Below are 18,178 nucleotides of genomic sequence, written 5' to 3'. Positions count from 1 at the left end.
GGGGGAGGGAAAAAGGGGTATAGTGGACTAATTATGGGGGAAGAGTTGGTGGCATGCAGATGACAATGTGTCAGGTGGATAACTTTACCCGAGTTAATTACGGGTACTACCTCCCGTCCGGGGACAGTTAACCGGATTTATAATTGTGACTTTTATTTTGTTAGTTGTTATTTTTTTTTTTTTGGAGGGTGGGGGGTGCGTTTGAGTTTTTCCAGAATCAATTCACCCACATTTTTCTGACCCCCACCAATTGGAAAGTAGAAAATACTAAGCAAACATAAATATAAGCCATATCTTACGATTCAATTTTTATTTTTTTCACCACTATTTTATTTATCTTTAATTCAATTACTATTAACAACGCAACATGTCTACAGAAATACCATTAAACCCAATTCTTATCGTTGGTGGTGGATTAGCAGGTCTTTCCGCTGCTCACCAAGCTTATATTCGAGGTGCTAATATTGTTTTATTAGATAAGGAAAGTTTTCTTAGTGGAAATAGTGGTAAAGCTACTTCGGGAATTAATGGAGCTTTAACTAGAACTCAAGTTGATTTGAAAATTCCTGATTCAGTTGAGCAATTTTATCAAGATACTTTAGCAAGTGCTAAAGATCGAGCACATCCTGATTTAATCAAAGTATTAACTTATAATTCTGCTGATGCTGTCCATTGGTTACAAGAAGTTTTTGGCTTAGATTTAACTGTTGTTTCAAGATTAGGTGGGCATTCTCAACCAAGAACACATCGTGGTCATGATGCTAAATTTCCTGGTATGGCTATTACTTATAGATTATTGGAAACATTGGAAAATTTGGCAGAAAATGAACCTGATCGTGTGGTTATTCTTAAAAATTGTCAAGTTATTGATTTGATATTGGATGGTACGAATAAGGATAAAGTTCTTGGAGTTAAGTATAAGAATTTAAAAGATAAATCCAAACATGAATTACATGGACCTGTAATCATGTCAACTGGTGGATATGCTGCTGATTTTACCAAGAATAGTTTGATTAGAAAATATCGTCCAGATATTATTGATTTACCTTCAACTAATGGTAGTCATGCTACTGGTGATGGACAAAAAATTGTTCAAAAAAATCATGGCCAAGTTTTAGATATGGAAAAGATTCAAGTTCATCCAACTGGTCTTATTAGTTATAAAGATAAAGATGTCATTGAGAGAAAAAAAACTCCAAGATTTTTATTTTTAGGAGCTGAAGCTTTAAGAGGTGAAGGGGGTATTATTTTCAATTCTAAGGGTGAAAGATTTGTTGATGAATTGGGAACAAGAGATTGGGTTTCAGGAGAAATTGATAAACAAATCAAGCAAGGTAATTTCCCTATTAGATTGGTGTTGAGTGAAAAAGCAGGTGAGAATTTGAAATTCCACGTAAAGCATTATAATCAAAGAGGATTGATGAGAACTATTTCTGGTAAAGAGCTCATTGATGAAATGGGATGTAGTGCTGAGGATATGAAAAAACAACTTGACACTTATAACAAAGCTGCCAAGGGAGAAATCAAAGATCCATATGGTAAAAAATATTTTCCAGCTACCCCGTTTGAATATGCAGCAGATTCAAAGTATCATGTTTCATTTATTACTCCAGTTCTTCACTTCACCATGGGTGGTGTCAAGATTAACGATAAAAGTCAAGTTATTGCAGAGGATGATAAACCATTTGAAGGATTGTATGCTGCAGGTGAAGTTGCTGGTGGTGTTCATGGACATAACCGTTTAGGTGGATCATCTTTGTTAGCTTGTGTTGTTTATGGTAGATTGGCAGCAGATCAAGCATGTAGTTATAAATTCCATCACTTGAGTGAACAAGCCGGTGGTCAAGCTACTGTTGGTGATACCGTTGCTAATCAAAGGTTGCAAATGATTAATTTACAAATCGATCCTAATGATGGTAGAATCATCATTGATGTTGGTAAAAATAATGGTGGTTCAGTTGAATCTTCCAATACTTCTGCTACTGCTGCACCTGTTGTCTCAAACTCAAAACCTGTTGCAAAAAAACAATCTGCAGCTAAACCAAAACCTAAACCATTTTCAATTCCTGCTAAGGAATTCACTGCTGAAGAAGTTGCCAAACATAATAAACCCGATGATTGTTGGTGTATCATTAAAAACGTTGTTGTTGATTTGACCTCATTTTTGGGTGATCACCCTGGTGGTAAAGAATCAATTGTGAACTTTGCTGGAAGAGACGCTACAGAAAGTTTTGCGATGTTGCACGATGACGATTTTATTCCAAAATATGTTTCTCATTGTGTTTTGGGCAGATTAAAGGGTAAAACTCCAGAATTACAAATATAAGTAGTTTAGTATCCTTACAGCTTCTTTATTTAATTATTATGATTCTCTCAAAGAAATAACAGATACATATATATATATTCATAGTTTATATAACAAAATCTAATGGTCTTCTTCTTCTTCAACGAACTTGACGTATTGTTCTTCATTCATTAAAGTTTCAGAGTTGGTAATTTGTGTAGCATCGTCCAATTTAATGTGAACAATCCAACCTTCAACAGTTGGGTCATGGTTTAAAGTACCTGGTTCACTTTCCAAACCAAGGTTAACACCAACAACTTCACCATCAACTGGAGAATAAACATCAGCGGAAGATTTAACAGATTCAACAGAACCAAGGGCTTCACCTTTTTCTACACGATCACCAATGGCTGGTAAATCAACATAAGTAACATCACCTAAAGCTTGAGCAGCATATTGAGTAATCCCCACAAAAGCAGAATCATCATCATATAAATTGACCCATTCGTGATCTTCAGTAAATCTAGTAGCAACTGGTTTCTTTTCATGTAAGTATTTGTATTGATGAGCATTCTTGTTTAAAAGTTGGAATCTAGTTGGAAATGTGGAGAAAGTTCTAATAGAAACAGGAGTAGTAGCTAATCTAAAAGTTGATGGTCTTAATAATGTTCTAATCATGATGGATTTTTAATATGTGATGTGTATAAATTAAAGTTATGAAAGATTGGTGAATTCCAAAAAAAAAAAAATATGAAGAAGAACAAGAAGATTATATAAATTGATATTTATACTTTAAAAAGTAAATCGACTGATGAGGGAAAACGACAAAAAAAGTTCTACAGTAAATTTCATTGGATGTGGTTTTCCTTATTTTGACTCGTTCAGTGGTACGGCACACCAGAAAAAGGAGAAAAGGCTTGGAATCTCAAGCTGAAAAAAAAAAACGAAACTGTTGACTCTGTTTGGTAGAGATATACCTCCATGTCACCTGACTCGGGAATACATGAAAAATCTATAAATACCACACCCCAACTGATCTCAGAAATTTCCACAAAAACTAAAAAAAAAAAGAGAGAAAGAACATTCAGATGGATTATATAATCTGGAGAATTTTAGAATACAATATATTCAACTATAAATAACAAATTATTTAATGTGTGGAAACCAAAATAGAAGAAAAAGAGAAAAGAAGAAGTTGTAATTATATCTTTAACCATGGCAAAAAAAGGGGGAGAGGCAAACACTTAGCTAAAGTCAAATCTTTGTAAATAAATCAACAAATTCGTAAATATACTTGGATATGACATTAGTATTTGGGTAAGTATGAAAGGAAAAATCATGAAATTTAACTGAAATGGACAGCAATTGGAACGACAATCACAACAATGACAATGATTATACCAAAAATAAGACACATTCTCATCTTGAAATCTTTCCACCACATATCTTTTCTAACTCTATTGGCACCTCTTCTGAACCCTTGGGCACTGATGGCTAAGTTGTCAGTTTTGTTTTCAATGGAATCCAATCTTTCACCTCTTTCCGCCACTTTATTGATGTTATCTCTCATAATGCCAACGGTATCATCGATTTGCTAAAAAGAAACATAGATGTTAGTAAACTTATAAGAACTTCGTATCCCCTTATACATCTTTATAATGAATACATACAGCTTGAATGGCAGCGGTTCTTGAATTAGATTGGTCACCAGTGGTTTGGTTAGGGATATATGGATCATATGGTACTGAAGAAGACATTTTCTGGATGTGACTATTTTATGATGCTAGGTAGGTAATTGCTCTAACAAATAATTATAACTTTGTGGGATATTAATTAATGAAAAAGTCTAGAATAATGGTATGTATATCTGAATTCACCCTTCTTGATAGATCAATAATTAATGGTAGGTTGATGGATGATACTATAGTAGTATTAATAAGCTTTGATTCTGATTGCACAAGCTTTTCTATATTATCAAAAAGGAGAGGAAGTGTGTGATCAATGAACTTTTTTTTTTTTCCCTCTCGCATTATTTTTGTTTTCTTTTATTATTTGTTCCTTTTGAATTTTTCTGTGTTTGGAGTAAAACTGTTACATAATCGTTCCTATTGCCTTTTTTTTTCTTTCTTTTTTTCCTTTTACGTCAACGAGTATCTTAGTTTTATACCGTAAATTCATAGTGGAAAAGGAGAGGTGAATATAGTTTTGATAAACCCTTCTAGGCTAGTCCATTTAATTAATACCAACTCGAATCAAGGCGGTGAAATCATTTGTTAGAATTACAGGGCAGTCAAACGTTTCTCTTTTCTTTTTTTTTTTTTTGTAGTGAAATATTCCATCCATGAATGTATATTGTGATCTCGGCTGTGAAAAAAATAATGTTAGTGAATGACGCTGGCGGGAAAAAAAAAAGAATCAATAAGGTGCCAAATTAACTCCGAAATTTTGGAGATATTTAAGTATATATTCAGTAGATATAGAGGTCTTCAATAAGAGATGTTGTCTCTGATATGTGTTTTCTTCTATTCAAAGTATAACAAGTGCTGGTTAGCCATAAAATTCTCTATGCGGATTCATACCACCGGTTCACCCGAATAGAGTGAACAAAAAAAAATTTTAAGTGGTCGACTGCAAAAATAAGTTTTAGTAAAGAACTTGCACCAAAGTTGTTTGAAAATCATAAAATAATAACTTTGGAAATCTAATCAAAACCGATCTCCTAAAAATTCAAATTTCCGCTCTGAATTAATGACGCGTCCAATATATCTGTAGGATTCCTTTCACATCAAGATGATCGTAATTTATTGGCCCTTTTTTTTTCTTTCTTTCTTTGCAGATTACCTTCCCAAATACAATACAGACACATTCATCGTCTGTTTTGGTCAGAATTAGAAAACAACGACATTACTTTCGTAATACAACTCACTTGTGATTAACCGTGTAATCATTTAATGTTACGTGCGCACAGCCCAAAATCAGGCGAAAAAAATCCATACACACATACATTCTATTTTAGTTTTTTTTTTTTTTTCTCAATTTTTTTTTTTGTTCGTTCGTTCGCTTTGCTCGCTGGTGATTCTGCCAACGAAACAATTTTTATATATTTTCAGTTTTTCTTCCATTACTTTTTTTCTTCCCTCTTTTTTCTTCTTTTCTTTTTCTTTTTCACTCCTTTCCCAGAGTAATCTACTTTTACAAATTAATATTCAATAAAAAATGGACGGTGGTATGTTTCAATTAAATCATTATACTAATAATCCAAGTTTAATTAGATTGATTGACTTTCAATTTCATTGCAATCTATGTTTAAGTTGAATCGATCGATTCGGACGATTGTGTGAGTGAGTGAGTGAGAAGTTCGACATTTTTTTTTTTTCAGTTTTATTTTTGTTGTTGCTTTCCGGCAACTTATTATTGATCCAATTATAATGGGATCAATGAAGTCTTATGATTAATAACTATCCGCAACATTAAAAACGAACAAACCACACAGGTGGCAAAATATTATCAATTCAACGCATTGGAAATTACTTATCTGTAATCGGTGTTTTTTTTTAACAGATCAAGATTTTTTTTCCAGTCGAATTTTTGTTTTATACAACAATTGTTCACAGATTATGGAAATTGTTTCATTAGAATCATTATATTATTTCATTGATCCGTCAATGCTATTCAACTAATCATGTTTCTACTAGTTTTTTGTTGAATTGTTTCATTATCTTAGATTTCCGACCCATCCCCCTTTTTATGGACGAGATTTTTTTTTACGTCGAGTATTTTTTTTCGTTGCAGAATATGAGAATTTCACGCACACACACACCTCCCGATTAAGATCGAGATAGCTAGCTTTATTTGAAAGTCAATCAATCACTGTTTTGTACTAAAAGTTTATGAATACTAACTCCCGTTTTGTAGAAGAAGTTGCTGCTTTAGTTATCGATAACGGTTCCGGTATGTGTAAAGCCGGTTTTGCTGGTGATGATGCTCCAAGAGCTGTTTTCCCATCTATCGTCGGTAGACCAAGACACCAAGGTATTATGGTTGGTATGGGTCAAAAAGATTCTTACGTTGGTGATGAAGCTCAATCTAAAAGAGGTATTTTGACTTTGAGATACCCAATTGAACACGGTATTGTCTCCAACTGGGATGATATGGAAAAAATCTGGCACCACACTTTCTACAACGAATTGAGAGTTGCTCCAGAAGAACACCCAGTTTTGTTGACCGAAGCTCCAATGAATCCAAAATCTAACAGAGAAAAGATGACCCAAATTATGTTTGAAACTTTCAATGTTCCAGCTTTCTACGTTTCTATTCAAGCTGTTTTGTCCTTGTACTCTTCTGGTAGAACCACCGGTATTGTCTTGGATTCTGGTGATGGTGTTACCCACGTTGTCCCAATTTACGCTGGTTTCTCCTTGCCACACGGTATTTTGAGAATTGACTTGGCTGGTAGAGACTTGACCGACTACTTGATGAAGATCTTGTCTGAACGTGGTTACACTTTCTCCACCACCGCTGAAAGAGAAATTGTTAGAGATATTAAAGAAAGATTATGTTACGTTGCTTTAGATTTCGAACAAGAAATGCAAACCTCTTCTCAATCATCTGCTATTGAAAAATCTTATGAATTGCCAGATGGTCAAGTTATCACCATTGGTAACGAAAGATTCAGAGCTCCAGAAGCTTTGTTCAGACCAGCCGATTTAGGTTTGGAAGCTGCTGGTATTGACCAAACTACCTTCAACTCCATCATGAAATGTGACTTGGATGTTAGAAAAGAATTATACGGTAACATTGTTATGTCTGGTGGTACTACTATGTTCCCAGGTATTGCTGAACGTATGCAAAAAGAAATTACTGCTTTGGCTCCATCTTCTATGAAAGTCAAGATCATTGCTCCACCAGAAAGAAAATACTCTGTCTGGATCGGTGGTTCCATTTTGGCTTCCTTGTCTACTTTCCAACAAATGTGGATCTCAAAACAAGAATACGACGAATCTGGTCCATCTATTGTCCACCACAAATGTTTCTAAGGAAACGGTTGTTCAATATAGTGCAAAGTTTGTATTCCGCTGTTTTTTATTATTACTTTTACCTACATATATATAACTTGTTACTATTAGTATAATTTTCAATCTTTTTATATATATTTTAAGAAGAAAAGTCGCTTAGTTTTGATAGTACATTGTTTTTTTTTATTGTTCTAAAAGAATTGTTACAAAATTTGTTGATTTTATACATTTTTGAAAAATATATATTACATTAACAAAAGAAATATAACTCTCTATTCATTTGGTTCGTCTGCTATATCTTTCTCCAGATCGGTTGAAGGTTTCGGAACATCAACATTTGTATTTTCTCGTACTTGATTCATACCATCATAAAAAGTAGACCATAACCTTGCAACATCGTCGAATTCTTTACCTATTTGCTTTGATTCGTGTAAAGATCGATTTAAAGCTTCTAGATTTGTATGTACTTTAGTTAAATTGTTCGATATTTCTTGAATTAATAAATCTCGCTGTTTTATAAAATATTCATTTTTAGGTGATGTACTATTAGGAATGTCTGATGTAGATGTCATGATTGATAATGGGAGTAAATAAAGAATATCTAAGGTTTAATGTTTTTGTTGTGGTTAAGTTTTTTTTTTTCTTTTTTTTTGTATCTCCATGTATGTGTTGCGAGAATCAAGCACGAAAAAATTTTTTTTTTTTTTTTTTTTCAATTACACATTTGACAACCATTTTCTAGCTTTATCTATAACCAACAAGCTCGATAAACAAAATCATGGCTAAGAAAGATAAAAAGTCTAAAGAAGCCAAGAAGGCAAGAGCTGCTGAAAAGCAAAAGAAGAATGCTGCTAAAGCAGAACAAAAAGATAAAAAACTTGCAAAAAAATTAGGAGAAGATGAAGAAGATGATGATATTGATGCAATTTTAGAAAAATATGCTCAAGAACAATTAGAATTTACTGAAGTTAAAATCGAAGTTTGTGATCGTCCATCTAAAAGATTAAATCCTACTTTAGTAGCTAATCCATCACATACTAAACGAGAATTAATTTTATTTGGTGGTGAAGTAAATGAAGGTCATGTTAGTAGATTCTATAATGATTTGTTCACTTATTCTATTGATAATGATACCTGGAGAAAAATATCCAGTAAGAATGCTCCACTTCCTAGATCATCTCATGCCATGTGTTCTCATCCATCTGGTGTAGTGTTAATGTTTGGTGGGGAATTCTCATCTCCTAAACAATCTACTTTCTACCATTATGGGGACACTTGGATATTAGATGCTGATACTAAAGAATGGCAAAAATTAGATTTGAAAAAAGGTCCAAGTGCCAGATCAGGTCATAGAATGGCAGTTTGGAAGAATTATATTATCTTACATGGTGGTTTCAGAGATTTGGGTACCATGACAACTTATCTTAGTGATGTTTGGTTATTTGATATCAGTGAATTTAAATGGACTCAAGTAGAATTCCCTCCAACACATCCTATTCCAGATGCTAGATCTGGTCACTCCTTATTGCCTTGTGCTGATGGTGCGGTCATATATGGGGGTTATACTAAAGTTAAAGCCAAGAAAGGTTTGCAAAAGGGTAAAGTTTTATCTGATTGTTGGGTTTTGAAAATGAAATCTGATCCTAAAGCAGTTAGATTTGAAAGAAGAAAGAAACAAGGTGCTTTGCCATCTCCAAGAGTTGGATGCTCTTTGGTGTACCATAAGAACAGAGGTATGTTGTTTGGTGGGGTTTATGATTTCGAAGAAAGTGAAGAAAACTTGGATTCTGAATTCTACAACCAGTTATACACTTACCACATTGAAAGTAATCGTTGGTATAATTTACACTTGAAACCACAAAAGAGAAAGAAGAAAGAAGCTATCAAAGAAAAAACCAGAGATGAAGACTTGGAAGAACTTTTGAATTCCATTTTAGCTAAAGCTAATTTGAATGATGACGATAACGATGATGATGATGCGTCAGAAATTGAGAAACTCAAACAACTTGAACAAGACGATAAAGAAGATGAAAAAGATGTTGTTGAATATCCGGTAATGAACCAATTCCCACACCCAAGATTCAATGCAATCACCTGTGTTGTTGATGATGTTTTGTATATCTATGGTGGTATATTTGAAAGAGGAGAGCAAGAATTTAACTTGGATTCGTTCTATGCTATTGATTTGGGTAGAATTGATGGAGTTAAGGTCTTCTGGGAAGATTTGTCTGAATTAGACAGAAGTGAAGTCAATTCTGATGAAGAAGAAGAGGATGATGACGATGACGAAGAAGATGATGATGGTGAAGAAGTTAATGGAGATGAGAAATTAGAAGCCGAAGATGATGATGATGAAGAGGAGGAAGAAGAAGAGGACGAAATTGAAGAAGAATTCCCAGATGCTAGATTCTGGTTACCACATCCTAAACCATTCGAATCATTACGTGCATTTTACCTTCGTACAGGACCACAGTTTTTGGAATGGGCCATTTCAAGTAATAAAGATGCTCGTGGTAAGTATTTGAAGAAAGCTGCCTTTGATTTATGTGAGGATAGATTCTGGGAAAGAAGAGAAGCAGTTGCTGTTGCTGAAGATAACTTAGAAGAAATGGGTGGTGTTGGCGAAGTTGTTGAAAAAGACACTTCTAAAGGAACCTCTAAAAGAAGATAGATACAATAAATATAGATGTTAGAAATAGACACGGAATTTGTATTAGTTTTATTTTCTTTTTCATTTTCCTACTCCTAAGCAAAATGAATACCTACTTGATGGAATGCGTATAATAATTTTAAGAAATCAACTTGATCCATTTTCCCTGATCTTTTATCAGCAAAACCAGTTTCAGTTAATACTTTAGTTATTTTTTCTTTGACAACATCTTTTAAGGAACTATTTTTATCATCGACATCCATCATACCATCATTTTCCTGAGTTGCCAAAAAAGTTTTATAATTTTTCTCTAAAATATCAATAACATTATTTGATTTAAAACCAGCAGCAATAGTTTTATTTTTTCTAACAAAACAAATTCTTAATAATCCATCCCATTCATTAAAATCAACATTTGGTCTTGGATTTTTAACTTCAATTCTAACCACACTTGATTCAACTTGTGGAGGAGGTCTAAAATTATTTTTACCAACTTTCATAATATGAGTTACATTAGCCCACATTTGAACATTTGCACTTAATCTACAATATAATTCTTCACCTGGTCTAGCAACTAATCTTTGAGCAAATTCTCTTTGAAACATTAAAATTGAAACTCTTGGAGGACGTGGTTGATTTAATAATTTAAATACTAAAGGTGATGAAATTTGATAAGGAGTATTTGAAATACAAATATCAAAATAAGGTAATTCAGTCTTCATAAAATCTCCTAATAAAATTTCTAATTTCTTTTCTTGTGGAGTTCCATGAACACGTTTAGTTAATTCAGCTGCCATACGTGGATCCATTTCAACTGCAACAACTTTACGTGCTTTTTCTAATATACGAACTGTTAAATTACCAGTACCTGGACCAACTTCTAATACAACATCACTTGGTCTAATTTGTGCTTTATCAACAATACCTTGTGCAACTAATGGATTCTTTAAAATATGTTGACCTAAATTGGTATTAAACTTAAACACTGAATTAAGATGCTTTTCTGCAGCAACTTTTTTAGATGTTGGATCAGATGATGTACTGAATTTCTTCTTTGGTGCTTTGCCCATGGTTTAATTATTGATCGTATTATAATGTAGTAGATCAAGGTTTGATAAAGTATTCAATATAAATCTCATCTCATACTCTATAATTTTTTTTTTCTTCTTCTTTTCGTTTTGTACTCCTTTATCAAAAAATTCCTGCATATGCGAATACCTTCAAAGCTTCTACATTATAAACAACATCTATTCCAACAACACACTTATCAAAGGTACATTCAAAAAAAAAAAATAAAATATAAAAGAACTAAAAAAAATAAAATAAAACCAAATACATATAACCTACAAGTTAAAATAATAATAATAATAATAAAACCAAATCACAACATAAACATAAGCAAACACTTCTTCGCGTTTTATATGGTACCTTCATCTACAGTACCTAAATTAAACCATGGATGATTCAAAGCATCATCAGCCGTTATTCGATCGTCTGGATCAATGACTAACAACTTCTTGATCAAATCAAACAAAAAGTAATAAAATGTAAAATCCCCTAAACTTATTTTATCTTCATTCTTCTTAAAATTAACCAGGATATTAAAATCAAGATTAATATCTAATCCAATCTTCTTACTCAAATATAAATCAATTCTATCCATTTCTTCAACTGATGTGATAAATTTAGGAGGAGTCGACAGGGTTGGAAATTTCAATCTCAAAGTATGATCATCAAACATATCGGCAACTTCAGTGTTTCTTTCTTTAGCTCTTTGAATCATATATGGAGGAATTCTTTCACCACATACTTTCTCAATCATAGCCAAGTGTTCTAAATTTGCATGGGTCTTGAAAAGGACATCGGCTGTTAATAATTCCACTAAAATACAACCCAATGACCACATATCTATAGGGAAAGACCAACCAATTCCTAAGACAATTTCAATGGCACGATAATGTCGAGTACTAACAATACTACTGTGATACTCATCAGCAAATATCGCACTTCCAAAATCAATCACCTGAATTTCAACATTATTTAAAATCTTTGTTTGCTTGGGTACTTTCTTGGAACTACCTGTCCCTAGACTTAGGTATGAAGAAGTGATAGTTCTGCTCTTTAATGGTTTTCTTTGGAAACTATCATTCACCAACAATATATTCTCAGGTTTCATGTCAGTGTGAATTAGACTGATATCATGAAGATATGCAACACTCCTTATCAATTGTTTAGCAATAGCTTGAATTTGTGATCCTGGAAAAGCAATATACTTGTTGTTTTCCAAGAAATCATACAAAGATATCTTCAACAAATCAGTAACAATACAAATATGACCTCGATAATCAAAACATTCACGCAAATGTATACAATGATTATCATTCTTGTGATCAAATTTCTTGAGTGTGGACAAGATACGCAATTCAATCTTGGCAGCATCACGATACTTTTGAATATTTCTGATAATCTTAATAGCGACATGTTCATTCTTCACCTTATCAAAACATTGAACAACTTTACCAAACGTACCTTGACCCAACAACTTGATAATGACAAACCGATTGGCAAACAAATCATTTGGTTTGATTATATAATGGCCATTTTCGTCATCACACGGCGGTAAATTCAAATGATGGGGTATAACATTTGTTTTGATGTTGCCTAATTTTGGTGTTTGCAACACATAATTGTTAGGCAACTTGTTGTAAAAACATTTAACTTGAGGCAATTGAGGTAACGAGTTTGTTCTTTGTTTCTTTGTCCGATTATAATCAGGATTAATGGCAACATTATTAACATTAAACATGTTATAGGCAGCCAATGCATCACTGTCATACAATAAAGTATCGCTGTTTCGTTTAACAATCTCACGTTGTTCAAGAAAAATAATATCATCATCCTCATCAAACGCGTCAATCTCCTCAATACCATCATCGTCATCATCTTCTAAATCATCATCATCATCGTCATCTTCTAATGCATATGAGGAGGATCCATGGTCGTGGTGATTATCATGGACAGACAAAAATGGGTTGGTAAAAGTTGTTGAATCAATTTTTGCCTTTGCAGCCAACAATGGTTTATAAAATGGGAAAGAATTTGTGGAATCAGTTGAAGTATCAGAAGAAATATTTCCATTGTGATTATTGAGCAATAACAGATGGTGCTGTTGTTGCTGTTGTTGCAGTTGATACAAAGAAGGTGGAGTTTCTGAAATATTAGTGCTGGTTGTATTTGTTGTGGTGGTAGATGTAGAAATATTTGCTCCGTTGCCGCGGTTTGCTCCAGTAGCAACTGTTGCATCACAATTTAAAACATTTGAAGGTCCTTCAGTACTTAAAACTCTTGGTCTCTTTCGATTGCTAATCATTGTTAATTGGTGGGTATCAAGGAAAATAAAATACAATAAAAGTTAATAAAAAGGAAAAAAATAAATTATGAAGGTCTAAACGATAAGAAATGCCAGTGACAACGAAATTGAAATAATGAACGTGGAAACAAACAAGCAAAAAAGACAAAAAATAAACAATTTGTAAATGATTTATTTATGGGTTTTTGTTGTTCAAAAGGTATAATTGAATTGAAACACTATGGTGAATTATAAGTATCCAGTACTTATTTCAAGATAATGTGTAAAAGGGGAGGAGGAAGGAGGGCACAGCCAAACCGTTATTTTTTTTTTTGAGCGCTGTTATGTCTTTTGTGTTGGGGGATAATACTGGTTCCAAAAAAAATACAAAAACAGCCGATAAAGCAAAATAAACGAAATCTTCAGTTGGATATTTTGACCAACACTTTATATTTGAATTTGATGGGATAATAGTATCAATAAAATAGTGATTTGAAGGGGGTAACTTTTTCCTAGTCTCTTTTCAAATTACCAAAGAAAAAAAAAATATTGGGAAAACTTGAATCAGCAATTTTCAAATGAAAACTAAATATATAAAAAAAAGGCAGAACTGTACAAAGAATTTCTCCTTTGATTTTTAATTTTTTTTTTAAAGAAATTTCTGATTAGTTTAGATTTGTCTTGAAAATATATTACTTCCTCTATTTGATTAGGGTGATAAATATATGGTTGTTGTAATTCCTTTTTGATTTGATATTGGTGTTGATTGGAAAACAAAACTAGGAAAATTTTCTGTTTTTTTATTTAAAACAAAAAAAAATTCCAAAAAATTCTTCTTTGATTGTCGTCAGTATTTATTTATCTTGCATAGAAACAGAAAGAGAGAGTGTGTAACATATGGGACAAAAGTATTTGCTCTTTTATGTATGTAATTTGTAAAGATAAGGGGAGAATTATTAATTTTTTTTTTTTCTTTTCTTTTCTTTTCTTTTTGGTTGTCTCAGGGGGGACAATAATTTTTATTTTACTGAGTGTGATTGCTAAGTTCAATCTTTTTTTTTAAAAAGAATATGTTGCTAAAGCTTGTTTCTAATGAAAACGAACTTCATACCATTAAGCACGTGTGACTTCTCTTCTAATTGACTTAACTGCTGTTACGATATAATTTATTTAATTATGGATTTGCCACCACCACCACCATCTCGCAAATGGGATGAACCTTTGTGTTTAGTTATGGTGGGATATGTGTAATGCAGAGAAAGTAGTGTCTGTTTGTTCAATTGTGGTCATTATAATTTCAATACAGAAAACTGCGTGTTAAATTATCCCACAGGAAAAAAAAAAAATTCAAAAATAGTCCCACTCATTCCATACAGTCCTTAGACAATTTTTTTTTTATTTTTTTTATGGGAATAGTTCAATTATCCCGTCTTCTCCTCTTTTATCCCGTCCATTGAACCATTTTCTCTTTGAATTATTTGACTATAAAGAACATCAGAAGAATAAATAAAATCCTAGATTATCATAAAAACCAATTAAATTTAGACTTGTCACAATAATAATTAAAAAACATTCAGTTACAATTTCCCACAAAAAGAGTGAACCAATGGTCGTGCATATTCGTATAAGAAACGTGTGCGTAGAATGGAGAAGGAACGTTTTTTTTTATCTCCTGAGTGGGTGAAATTTTTCGTGAAACGACGGGGGGTGGGGGTAGTGAAATTTACGTGGCAGCGATTAGGTGCGAATTGTCACGTGATCATTACCTTAAAGACTAGAGGAGCAAAAATCCGAACGACAGAAGTAAATTAAAAGGTCTGAACCGTCAAATACTCTTTATGGAGTTCTGAAGTCACAAATTTATGGACATTACAGTGTTTGTATATTTTTGGGGATCTCTGGATTGAACTATCCATTTGGTTCAAGAGTTCAACAGTGAGTTATATACTTATGCAGCTTTACTCTTCCATTTTAGATCACACATGAGTATTTACAAGTGCCTCATAGATGTAAATTATCATATTATTTATATTTGAAAATTAATTTAAACATATATTGGACGTTTGATATTACTAGAATTGGCTTATGTTTTCCTGAGTCAGTAGTACATTCATTGAACGGTTCTCCGAAATAATTAAGGGAGATGCTAATTAATGTGAATTACATATATAAATTGATTATGTCTAAGTAAATAGAATACCTCATTATAAATCATACAATTCTTCTAAATGGTCTACTCTTGAGTGTATTTGGAATTCATATGGTAAAATGTTGATGATTTAGAAGCTACTAAATGCTGCGTGTGGATTGTGAGTTGTGGCGTTTTCACAAAGTCTCGCCCTAAGTCGTGGTAAATTATTGGAGGTTAACTTTTAATGCTCCACGCCAAGCTAAGCCTTCCCAGTGCCACAACAATACTAATGATGGTTGTTGTTTAATTTATGAAACTCAATTTGTAATTCTTTTTAGTAATTCCAGTAATATTTCTACTAATCGAGATATATATATATAAACATAACTCATATTTGAATTCCTTCAATATTTTATTTTATTATTATTGTTTTATTTTGCGACCTATTGTGTTGTTTTGGGTTTCGCTTATTCATGGTCTTGCATTTATTAATATTCGGTTGCACAAGCAATAACTTTACTGTACATAAATCCGAGACAGCAAAAAAAAGTTGTGCAAAAATCAAATTGAACACCGGAAATATGTGCTCTTGTTGAATTGAATGCGTACCTTTACACATTTCCTCCAACGGAAAAAAGCAAAGAAAGAGAATGTGAAAAGTGGTTGCAAATTATTATTTTTTTTCTCTCACTCTCACGCTCTCTTTATCTCTCTCATCAGAATGTATGATGTGCTACTTTCATATGTAATCATATTGATAGCTTGAAATACGCACACCTGATTAAACTGAGACATGATCTAATGCTAAGATGGGAATCTGGATTAGATTGTATTTCCTATGATTTTAGATTGCGATTTATTTTTTCTTCAAATTTATCAACCAAAAGAGCATCAAAAACCTTGACACCAGAAGTGAAATTAGATAAAATTTTTATAATTGCTATTTTAATAATCTTACAAGTTTCTTAATGAAATACCAATATCCGAAAGAGATTATATTGTTTTATGATGGTATCCGAAAGAACCATGTTTCTACTCTTCAGAATATTCAATGGTTATACAACTATTGCTGGTTACACTCAATGGAATGATCCTTATACTATATCACTAAGAAAATACTTAAAAACCATTTTGAAATAGGCAAATGCAACCTTTGACTAAAAAAATACCTAAATAACTTTTGATTATTTCCGTGTAAAAAAAAACAATTCAAAACGAACGTGGTTGCAAATTAGCCATAAAGCGATCTAGCTTTCTTCCCTTCTTATTTTCCACGTAGATCCACAAATGATAAAAACAATTTAGAAGGCAATTTAATCCAAGGCGAAATAGACAAAAATGAACGGCAATAAAAAAAAAAAAAGATATACTAAGCTAGAAATGCCGATAATTGGGGTTTGTATATTACTATTAATAATAATAAATTTAGAACTTGTTTATCATGATCCAATCATATTGTTTTACTTTTGGTGAGAACAAAGAACGGAATGATTACCTCCGATATTTCTTTATGGTCACATCTACTTCCATATCGATTGTGATCCCTGATAAGAAACATTGCCAATTTCTAATTCATAACGCCCTGATTTTGGACGCAAAACTTGTTAAATCAAAGGAGAATATGTAACCTCGTCATTTACAATTTTAATTTTCATTTTAGTGTAGGAGATAATAGATTATTATTATTATTTCTTTGTTGAAAATTATGTTTTATTTAGGTAGGTTTCGCTAAACATATCTTCTTTCTGATATTTAATGCATAATACATAAATAAAAAGCTACGGTTTTAGTATTATTTTATTGGGAATTTTTTTTTTTTGAATACCAGACACTACAAGTAGGAACAAAAAAAAGTGTTTTAAATGAAAAAAAAAAAAAATTCCCCTTTCTACGTGTGGAAATATTGGGCGGTTAAAAAAAAAAAAAAAAAAGAAAGAGAGAAATAGAGGGAAACCCCTTTATACTGAATTAGATGTCGTATATGTAAAACCCGTTAATAAGTTATAGTTCAACATTGTAGAAGTGGAGTATAATAAGGCTATTTGTTCACATGTAAGGAAACAGTCAATATGATGCTCATGCTTTCTCAATCAAACAATGTATTATTCTGATGGATTGGAAATACTATGTTGCAATTTCTTTTTCTCTTTTTCCTGGAACACCTCTTTTACCAACACTAACCAAACAAGAAAAGAGTCAATGTAGATAGTCGACTGTTCGATGGCACAAAATCAGTAATGCAAATGATCTCCACCAGTGTGAATGTAGGTGTGTTTAAAAGAGTAACATGGTACGATTATTTCCCCTCTCAGTTCCAATTGTGTATATTATTTCGAATTTAAATTAATGACTTTTAATTAATCTCAAGGTGGAGGAGTGGGGGATATGAGCTCGGTTATTAAATGGAAATATATATAAAAAAATTAACTCATAGTTAACTCTCTAGTCTGTGATAATTTTCTTACAAATTACTCCTTCCACTTGAATATATAAAAAACGGTTATAATATTATTGACTAGATACAAAACCAATTGTTTAATCTTGAATGAGAGCTGCTATTGTATCTAATTACCTGGATTTCATGTTACAAATGTATACATGTGGTATAATCATTAGTTGAATAATTACACGTGAAAGTTCATACTAGACAACAAAACGTTTGGATGATCACATATGGTGATTTTGGATATTTTTTTCATCGGATAAACCCAACAAAATTGAAAACCAAAGGATGGTTAAGAGCAATCAC

General features: G+C 32.4%; 8 protein-coding genes across 8 annotated transcripts; 3 read left to right on the top strand and 5 right to left on the bottom strand. All coding sequences in view use genetic code 12, as the record gives it.

The window, feature by feature from the left end:
- Positions 1–367: 367 nt before the first annotated feature.
- On the top strand, positions 368–2,326 carry OSM2 (fumarate reductase; the record flags this gene model as incomplete). Its single annotated transcript, XM_002549286.1, has 1 exon — positions 368–2,326. One exon carries the CDS (start codon positions 368–370, stop codon positions 2,324–2,326), a length of 1,959 nt encoding a protein of 652 aa, XP_002549332.1.
- Positions 2,327–2,425: 99 nt separating this feature from the next.
- Positions 2,426–2,962, bottom strand: GCV3 (glycine decarboxylase subunit H; the record flags this gene model as incomplete). The annotated part of the gene is made up of 1 exon (XM_002549285.1): positions 2,426–2,962. One exon carries the CDS (start codon positions 2,960–2,962, stop codon positions 2,426–2,428), a length of 537 nt encoding a protein of 178 aa, XP_002549331.1.
- A 667-nt stretch (positions 2,963–3,629) lies between these two features.
- On the bottom strand, positions 3,630–3,854 carry CTRG_03627 (SNAP receptor; the record flags this gene model as incomplete). The annotated part of the gene is made up of 1 exon (XM_002549284.1): positions 3,630–3,854. One exon carries the CDS (start codon positions 3,852–3,854, stop codon positions 3,630–3,632), a length of 225 nt encoding a protein of 74 aa, XP_002549330.1.
- A 2,320-nt stretch (positions 3,855–6,174) lies between these two features.
- Positions 6,175–7,320, top strand: ACT1 (actin; the record flags this gene model as incomplete). The annotated part of the gene is made up of 1 exon (XM_002549283.1): positions 6,175–7,320. One exon carries the CDS (start codon positions 6,175–6,177, stop codon positions 7,318–7,320), a length of 1,146 nt encoding a protein of 381 aa, XP_002549329.1.
- Positions 7,321–7,571: 251 nt separating this feature from the next.
- DAD1 (Dad1p) lies at positions 7,572–7,871 on the bottom strand (the record flags this gene model as incomplete). The annotated part of the gene is made up of 1 exon (XM_002549282.1): positions 7,572–7,871. One exon carries the CDS (start codon positions 7,869–7,871, stop codon positions 7,572–7,574), a length of 300 nt encoding a protein of 99 aa, XP_002549328.1.
- Positions 7,872–8,077: 206 nt separating this feature from the next.
- Positions 8,078–9,970, top strand: CTRG_03624 (uncharacterized protein; the record flags this gene model as incomplete). The annotated part of the gene is made up of 1 exon (XM_002549281.1): positions 8,078–9,970. The coding sequence occupies one exon, from the start codon at positions 8,078–8,080 to the stop codon at positions 9,968–9,970; it is 1,893 nt and encodes a 630-aa protein (XP_002549327.1).
- A 74-nt stretch (positions 9,971–10,044) lies between these two features.
- On the bottom strand, positions 10,045–11,019 carry DIM1 (putative dimethyladenosine transferase; the record flags this gene model as incomplete). The annotated part of the gene is made up of 1 exon (XM_002549280.1): positions 10,045–11,019. One exon carries the CDS (start codon positions 11,017–11,019, stop codon positions 10,045–10,047), a length of 975 nt encoding a protein of 324 aa, XP_002549326.1.
- Positions 11,020–11,366: 347 nt separating this feature from the next.
- On the bottom strand, positions 11,367–13,319 carry KNS1 (serine/threonine protein kinase; the record flags this gene model as incomplete). The annotated part of the gene is made up of 1 exon (XM_002549279.1): positions 11,367–13,319. The coding sequence occupies one exon, from the start codon at positions 13,317–13,319 to the stop codon at positions 11,367–11,369; it is 1,953 nt and encodes a 650-aa protein (XP_002549325.1).
- Between the last annotated feature and the right edge of the window lie 4,859 nt (positions 13,320–18,178).

This window comes from Candida tropicalis, assembly GCF_000006335.3.
Source record: "Candida tropicalis MYA-3404 genomic scaffold supercont3.4, whole genome shotgun sequence".
Taxonomy (NCBI): domain Eukaryota; kingdom Fungi; phylum Ascomycota; class Pichiomycetes; order Serinales; family Debaryomycetaceae; genus Candida; species Candida tropicalis.
This window is presented reverse-complemented; position numbering and strand designations above follow the sequence as displayed.